Genomic DNA, 9017 nt, shown 5'->3' on the forward strand with positions numbered 1-9017 from the left:
ATGCTCTTTTAGAGTAAAATCTACTGTTGTTCTCTACTTGTTTTTACATGAGACTGACATTTCAGTTCCACTGTCAGAATGACATCACAAGGTTGCTCAAGACACAAGTTTCCAATCACGGAAGAAGCCCATCCCACAGCTAAGGAGGAAGTGTTAGTTGTGACATCACTTCCTCTCTGCCCTCCAAATCCACTGCTTTTAGCTCCTTATCCTTGACCTCACCTGCCACTGCTTCCAGCAACACCTTTCTCACCTGGAGGGTGAGGCAGAAGTTTCTGCAGTGGCAGCAACTTTTAGGGGTCAATATAACTTATAGGTGTTTATATGTCATTTTAAAGTAAGCTGTCTTCAAGATTTCTAACAATTTAACTGAAAAAACAGTCTCTGAGTTGTTCAAATGTTTCATCCACTTTTCCAATTTGTCCTTTGGTTCCTAAAAAACCAGAAGTATTGAAATAAGGCACCTTGAGCTGCAGAGATTGCTCAGTGGTTCAGAGCACTAGCTGCTCTTCCAGAGGACATGCATCCACATGATGGTTCACAACCATATGCAATGACTGTTGAAGGCCTGGTGCCCTCTTCTGGCCTCTGTGGGCATGCATGCACATACATTCCAAAACGCCGATACACATAAAATCTTAAAAATTCTTAAAAAAGAAAAAAAAGGCATCTTACTCTCTTCTATGGTACATTTATAAACTCATCTTCACAGGAATGCAGGAACTCTTCAAACATGAACACATGCTCTGGCTACAGAGGTGACCATCACCCAGCCTAATGACTGAGTTCAATTCTCTTGAGACCTAAAATGGTAGACAGTGAGAACTCACTTCCTTCACAAACATGCTACAGCATGTGTATGTCTGCCCCCTTTATACACAGAAGCAAATTAATGTAACACATTTTAAATAAAAATACATGGTGTACATCTTCTGAGGGCCTTTGTTCTAGGCTCAAAAGCTATCTCCTTACCCAATCTCCTCTTCCAATGCCTCTGAAAAGTGGTTGCTGCTATTACCATCAAGGCTGAAGCCATCTCTTCTGCCACTTCAATCGAAGACTCCACAACCTCTGCTTCAAAAAGACAAGTTCTCCAGGCGGTGGTGGCACATGCCTTTAATCTCAGCACTTGGGAGGCAGAGGCAGGCGGATTTCTGCGTTCAAGGCCAGCCTGGTCTACAGAGTGAGTTCCAGGACAGCCAGGGCTACACAGAGAAACCCTGTCTTGAAAAACCAAAAAAAAAAAAAAAAAAAAAAAAAGACAGGTTCTCTCCCGCCAGAGCCATATACACTTCCAGCCCAGGCCTGCACACTAAACTTTTTTTGTTTTTCTGACAAGTTTTCACCGTGTAGCCTTACAGGGTCTCAACACTTGCAATCTCTGTGAATGCTATGACAGATATCACCATGACCATGCCCAACTGGTTCTTTCCTATTTTGTTAAGAATGTGTGTGTATGGGGCTGGAAAGACGGCTCAGCAATTATGACGGCTCTTCCAAAGGTCCTGAGTTCAAATCTCAGCAACCACATGGTGGCTCACAACCATCTGTAATGAGATCTGATACCCTCTTCTGGTGTGTCTGAAGACAGTTATAGAGTACTCATATACATATAACAAATAAATCTTAAAAAAAAAATATCTGTTGTGTACATACACACATATGATGCAACTATCTTTTTCTTTCTTTCTTCTTCTACTGTTTTCTCATATAACATAGTATTGATTGACTATTACCAAGTCTGGATTAAAGTATTAAAGTTATGGACATCAGAAGAGTGAGCATTCATTAAAACTTTATCTGGACAAGGTGGTGCAATCACTTGGAAGGTTGAGACAAAATTGAGGTCCTAGAACTCAGGCTGTAGTTCTGGCCTCAAGCTCACAGAAATCCTCCTGTCTCTGCCTTTCAAGTGCTGGTGTTAAAGGTGCACTAGTACTGGCTGGCTACACGGCCTTATCTTAGACAAACAAATGTTTCCTTCCATACTTGGGAAAAATAGCACATTTGTTGCTATATTCAGAACTGTTGTATCAGGCTCAGTGGGAAAACAACCTTTTTTTTTTTCTCTATTTAGCCCTGGCTGTCCTAGAACTCACTCTGTAGATCAGGCTGGCCCTGAACTCACAAATCCGACTGCCTCTGCCTCCAGAGTACTGGGATTAAAGGCGTGCCTGGAGAGACAACCTTCTAAATGCCTTTACTTTGAGGTTAGATATGCTTATCACAATGGGGAGATGTATAATGGGGCTAGGTTGACAAAGGGCAGATTTGTAATGCTTAGCCTTAAAAGGGTCAACTTTGGGCTAGAGAGATGGCTCAGAGGTTAAGAGCACTGGCTGTTCTTCCGAAGGTCCTAAGTTCAATTCCCAGCAACCACATGGTGGCTCACAACCATCTATAATGTGATCTGGTGTCCTCTTGTGGCCTGTAGGCGTACACAACTCTACATACATAATAAATAAATCTTTTAAAAAAAAAGGGGGGTCAGCTTTACTAGCCCAAAGGCTTCCCAGCTAGCTGGTAAGTGGTTATTGCTGGATATGTCTATGAGCAAGCTTCCAAACAAGGTGAACAACTGAATCAGTGTATTTCATAAAAAAAAAAAACAAAAAACCCATCTTTTTAGTGCAGGTGATGTCAGCCAGTCTGCTGAAGACCAGAGCACACTTTGATCTCTGCTTGAGTCCTGACTTCATCTCTCCTTACAGGGTGGATCTCCAATTTCTAGGGCCTTTGGGTTCAGACATAACCAGTTCCAGGTTCTGCAGCCTACACGGCAGATAGTATGGTGGCCTGCAAGTCCTCAAAGGTCAGCTCACTAATAAACATGCCTTTGCATAGCTATGTATCTCCATTTCCCTGAAACTTTTGATTGGTACATGAGAAAAGAATACATTGGCAGTGAGCTCCAGCAAAGATCTGGACACCTCTCACAGCCCTACACAATCAGCCCAAGGATCCCACTTCTCCGGGGATAGCATACTCAGTGAACCCCTCCCCATCTAGACTTCAAACTAGTTGGCAAGGAGTTCCCCTAAGAACTAACCCCAGCAATGCACTACCTGTCTCTGCAGAGCGAGTTCACCATCGAGTTCCTTCAGTTTTCGCTCCAGTTTCCACTTCAGGTTCTCATTCTGCTCCCGCTGGTGGTTGAGTTCGCTGTTCTTGTCACTGTGGTAAGCAGACAGGTTGTTCAGAGAGCCATACTGAATGCTCGTTGCCTGTACATACTGCAGGGGGCACCTCAGCCATGGAGCTGGTACATGGCTTTTGCAGGACTGCATGCAACAGGCCTCTAGGATGTAGGACTTCTGCTTGACCGGAACCTGCCGGCCACCCCTAAACGAAGGGGCCAACAGCACAGGAGAAAACACAACACAGAACACAAACTGGCTGACAAACAAGAATCAAGAGGGCCAGGCATGGTGGTAGACACCTTTTTTGTTTGTTTGGAGACAGGGTTTCTCTGTGTAGCCTTAGTTGTCCTGGAACTCACTCTGTAGATCAGGCTGGCCTCAAACCCAGAAAGCCACCTGCCTCTGCCTCCCAAGTGCCGGGATTAGAGGCATGGGACGTACGCTACCACCGCTGGGCGGTGGTACACACCTTTAATCCCAGCTGTTAGGAAGCAGACAGGCTGACTGCTGTGTTCAAGGCCAAACCTAGTCTACATAGTGAATTCCAGGCCAGTCAGGACTATATAATGAAACAGGGGGATTAATCACTGAAAGATGCCAATATTTAGAAAAACCAAGGGAAACACAGGGAATCTCAGCAAAGAAGAGGTACAACAAATCAAATGGGAACTTGGTAACTAAAGTACAAACAGTACCCAGGTCACTACCCCTTAATCAGGATCCCAGCACTAGAGGCAGAGGCAGAGGCAGGCAGATCTCCATGAGTTCAGGGCCAGCCTGGTCTACATAGTGAGACTCTATCTCAAAACAACAACAATAAAAAAGATGTAAGAAGTACAATAACCTAAACAAAAGTCTCACATTCTCAGTATGATGTCATAATGAATATGACAAAGGAGGGAATTGGTAAACTTAAGACAAACATTAGATATCACATGACTGAATGGAGAAAATGAACTAAAAATAAAAGATAAAGAAATGGAGCCAGGTAGTGGTGGCACACACCTTTAGCACCAGCAGAATTCTAAGTTCGAAGCCAGCCTGGTCTAGAGTAACTTCCAGGACAGCCAGGGCTACACAGAGAAACTCTCTCAAACAAACAAACAAACCAACAGAGTCCTGAGGATTTATGGGTAGTTAACAACTGGTGACTGACAAAACATCTGAACATGACTGAAAGGTCTCAGGTTTGGAGAAAGAGGGAAAAGAGTAACAAAATAGCACAAAGCAGCTTTAGCTTCAAGTGTAAGCTGAGGTCTGGGCTGAGGAGGCTCCAGACAATGGCTGAGCAGTACTTCCTGACTGGGTCACAGGGGCTGCAGAACTTTTCTAAAGACCTCCATGTCTGACACAACACCTCTGCATGAGGGTGAAACTTGTGGATTGTATTGCTAAAGCTTAGCAGACCAGTAGCTTCCATCAAACTCCCGAGGTAGGAATGCCAGCAGATAGCATCTGTCATGCTGGGATAGTGGTGCATGCCTTCAGTCCCAGCATTTCAGGAGGCAGAGATAGACGGATCTCTGAATTTGTGGTCAGCCTGGTCTACAAAGTAAGTTCCAGGGCAGTCAGTGAGATCTTATGTAAAAAATAAAACAACAAAAACAAAAAATCATGGGCTGAGACCTAAGGAAAAGCTCACAGTTTCACTAAGCATCCAGTACCACTGAGCATCCATCCAGTGGTACATGCACATCACTCACTGGGCACCAGACACAATGATCTGTAAGGGTAATGCACCTGTGGACACGCTCCAGCTCCAAACGGTGCTCCTGTAGCACTAGCTGATGCTGATGCTGCAACTCCTCCATGTGCCTGGCCTCTCTGGTGAGTTTCTGTTTAAGCTTGGCCACCTCTATCTTGAGCTCACTGGTCTCTGCTTGTTGGGCCTCCTCCCGCCTGCGGGCCTGGGTGAACTCAATGTCATAGCGCTCCAGCTCCCGGTCCCGCTCTTCCAGTACCTGAAGGTTGTAAACAAAGTCTTCCTGTAGGCGCTGCAGCTTCCCTTGAGCCTCCTCCAGGCAGTTCTGTGTAGCCTGTAGAGCTGCCTCCTGCAGCTGTGCACGGTGGGCCTGGAGGGCTCGCCATTCCTCCTCCTTTCGAGCCAAAAGCTCACTCAGTTCCCGCTCTGATGGCGGCAGCATGGTGACAGCTGCAGCAAAGAAGGAAACAAGTGGCACACCATTAGGGACTCTGACTCAAGAGCATGCATGTATGTATGTATGTATGTATGTATGTATGTATTTATTTTTGTTTTTTGAGGCAGGGTTTCTCTGTCTAGCTTGGCTTTCCTAGAACTCACTCTGTAGACCAGGCTGGCCTTTGCCTCCCACATGCTAGGATTAAAGGCGTGAGCCACCACTGCTCAGTTATACAAATAAATTTTAAAAACAAGATACAATATTCAAGTCCAGAGGTTTTTGAGATGGAATCTTACCAAGTTGCCCAGGCTAGCCTTGAACTCTCAATCCTCTATTTTAGCCTCCTGAACAGTTATGGTAATAGATATGTGCTGCTATGTCTAGCTAAAGTCTTAGTTTTTAAAAAATTAGATCCAACATTATAAAACTACTTTGCCAAATAGAAAATGTCTTTAAAAGCTACTTACCTGGAGAACTGAGGAATGGGCCTAAAGGGCAGGAACCGCAGTGGCCGCAAGCACATTGGAAGAGACTGCTTCTTATCAAGGCACACTACAGACTGGTACTGGTTCTAGTGAGGCCTTGCTGCCAGTACTCAACATAAAGGGGTTCTTTTCTGTACACAGAACCATTTAGCTTGGGGCTCCTGGCTTTATTTATACAGTCAACCCAAGGCTACTCACAGGGATGTACTTAAGGTTGACAATGCTTAGCACCATTGCCCAGGCACAAGAGCCAAGTGTGAGCAAGGGAGGCCCCAGAACTCTTCTCTGACTGTCTCCCAAGTCTTTCCCAGGGCACATGGAGGCTTCTGCAGTAACAGTTTTGCATCACTGTCACCTCAAAGAAGGTGACTCTTTGTAAGTGGGTCTTCTTTAGAAAGAAAAACACATTATCCTGGATCACTTCAACTCACTAGTCTTATGTATATTTACAGAGAAGGTGAAAATACTCATGGCCAGCACCCTGAGATAGCCCAGAGTGAAGGTAATATAGGTTGCCTCATCTCTACTTAAACCAACAATGAACAGGCTGCCACAGACATAAAACTCAAAAACAGGGGTTGCGGGGCTGGTGAGATGGCTCAGCGGGTAAGAGCACCGACTGCTCTTCAGAAGGTCATGAGTCCAAATCCCAGCAACCACATGGTGGCTCACAACCACCCGTAATGAGTTCTGACGCCCTCTTCTGGTGCATCTGAAGACAGCTACAGTGTACTTACATATAATAAATAAATAAATCTTTAAACAAAACAAAACAGGGGTTGCTTTTGTGTTGTGCTATATGTGTGTTGGGGTGGGCATGATGTATATGTTGAGTGTGAATGTGTATGTGTGTGTGTGCTATGTGTTGTACTGTAGTGTGTATGTATGACTGTTTGGTACTGTGAAGGTTTGTAAGTATATTATAGCATGGTGTGTATATGGTATAACATGAATGAGTTCATGTGTGTTATGATATGTTGCGTTATATGTTTACATCAACTCCGGAGTTCCTAAGCCAATAGCTGCTCTTTATATAAGCAATACTACTCACAGAACATTTAACTCATGAAATTATTGATAAGAAGAACTAGTCACAGTCAGGCTGGGGAGATGGCTCGGTGGTTCAGAGTACTCGATGCCTTTGTAGAGGACCCGATTCCTTTGCCAGCATCCACATGGCGACTCACAAACATTTGTAACTCTAGTTTCAGGGGTTCTGTGTCTTCCTCTGGAGTCTATAGGTTCCTTCATATATATGGTACACATAATACTTCCACAAGAACACACAGAGACATAAAAATAAATGAATAAAATCAAAAATTGTAGTCTAAATCATTATTTATCACCAGGACTAAAAAACCAAGAGTACATTTCACAGGAAAGAAGTGGTTTTCCATCAGACTGCTCTATGGCAGGTCTTCCTGTAAGTGCTGGCTCACCTAGGACAGGGCCTGGTAGGTACCCTGTAACGAACCAGGCAGTATCTGCTAGGGGCTTCAGGCCACACAGCAACTAGACAACCCCAGCCCTGCCCTGCTGCTCTCACATAACATAGGGGACAAGCATGACAAAGCTTCTCAAAGCTGGTCAGGGTCCCCAACCCTTTAGGGGTCCAAGCATGGGCTGAACAGAGACCCAAACAAAACACTGGCTGTGCAAAGTCCCTGATTCTAGAGGCCAGCACAGTAGCACAGCGAGTCTGTGTGCTGCCAAGAACCAAAGTTGGAGCAAGGGATACCCTGGCTGCATCAGAAGAGACTGGCCCACTGGTGACAACCACTGTAGGCCCCAGATCTCCTCAAGTGTGCTGAGTGGAGTCCCTCGGAGCAGATTACAATCTGAGTCAGCTGTTCACCCTGGTGCTCACCCTGGCATAAGTCCTAGCTCCACAATCCATCGAAGTTGCCTGGCTTCTTAGAACTGCCACACAGATACCCTTCACTTGAGCTCAGGAGACGACCACTGTCTGCCCGCTATGTGCCCGCTGCTTGCTTGCTTGGCATCTACCCTACAGCTCTGCTCAGTTCCTGCATCCTATGCAATGGTCTGGTCATCTCACTAACAGGACAGGCCTGATTCTTCACTGGCTCATCCCAGGGGCCTGCACCTTAGCGGCCTCACACTCCTGCCCCTAGACTTCCCCTGTCACAGCAGTGTACACCCTCAAACTGTGAGCCAAGAGACCCTCTTTCCTTAAACCACTCTTGTCAGAGCAATGAGAAAGGTACCTAACATACCCCATGGCTACCAGAATGAATCCCTTTAAGATGCCTAACTGGGGTGACCTAGAGCACTGGAGCACCTAAGTCATCATCAGTGTGTCTCTGCAGTGCATTAGCCGCATGGCTTCAGGTTGTTAGTGTTCTAACATAGAAATCTGATTGTGTGATACCATTATGCTTAACATTTTTGTGGCTTCTGGAAGTTTCAAGTAAGTTTCATTTCTTGGAACTGCACATGGAGAGCCATGGGTTGGAGTCCACTGCAGCACTCCCTGACCTCTAGCTGCTTCCAGAAGTCCTAAGGGCTGATACTTTTGTTCCTAGCACATGTTACTCTCTGCCTAAAAGGCTTCTGGGTGTTGTTGTTGTTTTAAAAAACTGGAGCAATTTCTTACTACTAGGTTTTTGAAATTCATCAGGTCACCATCAATGAGGCTTCTGTGCACTGAGCCAGGCAGTGGGTACTTATCCTTGTCATGTCCTCTTTGTTCTCCTGACCAGGTAGATAGTGTGGTACCCTGTGCTCACCAGTGCACAGACACCAACTGGTGTCTCCCTGCATAAATGGTAACTCCGCGAGTAGAGAACAGGGAGAGGAACAAGCTTCTGCCAGTCTTGGAGCCCATCAGCTCAAGCATCAAGGGCAGGATCAGTGCCCCACACCCCTCCATGTTTCTTTCCTTCTAACACACTACAGAACAGCTGTGCTGTTTCTGTACAAACTTCACCAAAGGATGATCCCAAAAGTTCTGGATGGGCTAATCATCTTCAGGTACCAGAGGGCTAGAGTATGCATCTAGTCTGTCTGCCAGCTAACAGTTGTCCCTAGCAAAGCACCTGGTTTTCAACACATAGTCTCAGGGGAACTACAGGAGAAGCCTCTGGAGGAAGTGGGGCCCCACTGCCAGCAAGACTTCACCTACAGTGTACGTGGTGTCTAGGAGACTCTCTGCCAATGGAGCAACATTGGGCAGGGGAGCACATCAATTTGTTATTCTCTCTCTCTCTCTCTCTCTCTCTCTCTCTCTC

General features: G+C 45.6%; 1 protein-coding gene across 12 annotated transcripts in view; it reads right to left on the bottom strand.

The window, feature by feature from the left end:
* The window catches only part of Ccdc57 (coiled-coil domain containing 57), a 101466-nt gene that overhangs the window by 84094 nt on the left and 8355 nt on the right, over window positions 1-9017 (bottom strand). For 8 of the 12 annotated variants that reach the window (XR_004113762.1, XR_004113763.1, XM_031354840.1 and 5 more), the window contains exons 2-3: window positions 4881-5292; window positions 3066-3174 (exon numbers count right to left, since the gene is read on the bottom strand). Coding sequence is in view for 8 of the 12 variants with exons in the window: in XM_031354840.1 (XP_031210700.1) it covers window positions 3066-3174; window positions 4881-5284 (513 nt within the window). In the remaining 4 variants the exon portion in view is untranslated. Of the gene's footprint in view, window positions 1-675; window positions 927-972; window positions 1064-3065; window positions 3175-4880; window positions 5293-9017 lie in introns of those variants that run through there. The other 4 variants (XM_031354839.1, XM_031354844.1, XM_031354843.1 and 1 more) reach the window with 4 other exon arrangements.

This window comes from Mastomys coucha, unplaced genomic scaffold, assembly GCF_008632895.1.
Source record: "Mastomys coucha isolate ucsf_1 unplaced genomic scaffold, UCSF_Mcou_1 pScaffold5, whole genome shotgun sequence".
Lineage (NCBI taxonomy): Eukaryota > Metazoa > Chordata > Mammalia > Rodentia > Muridae > Mastomys > Mastomys coucha.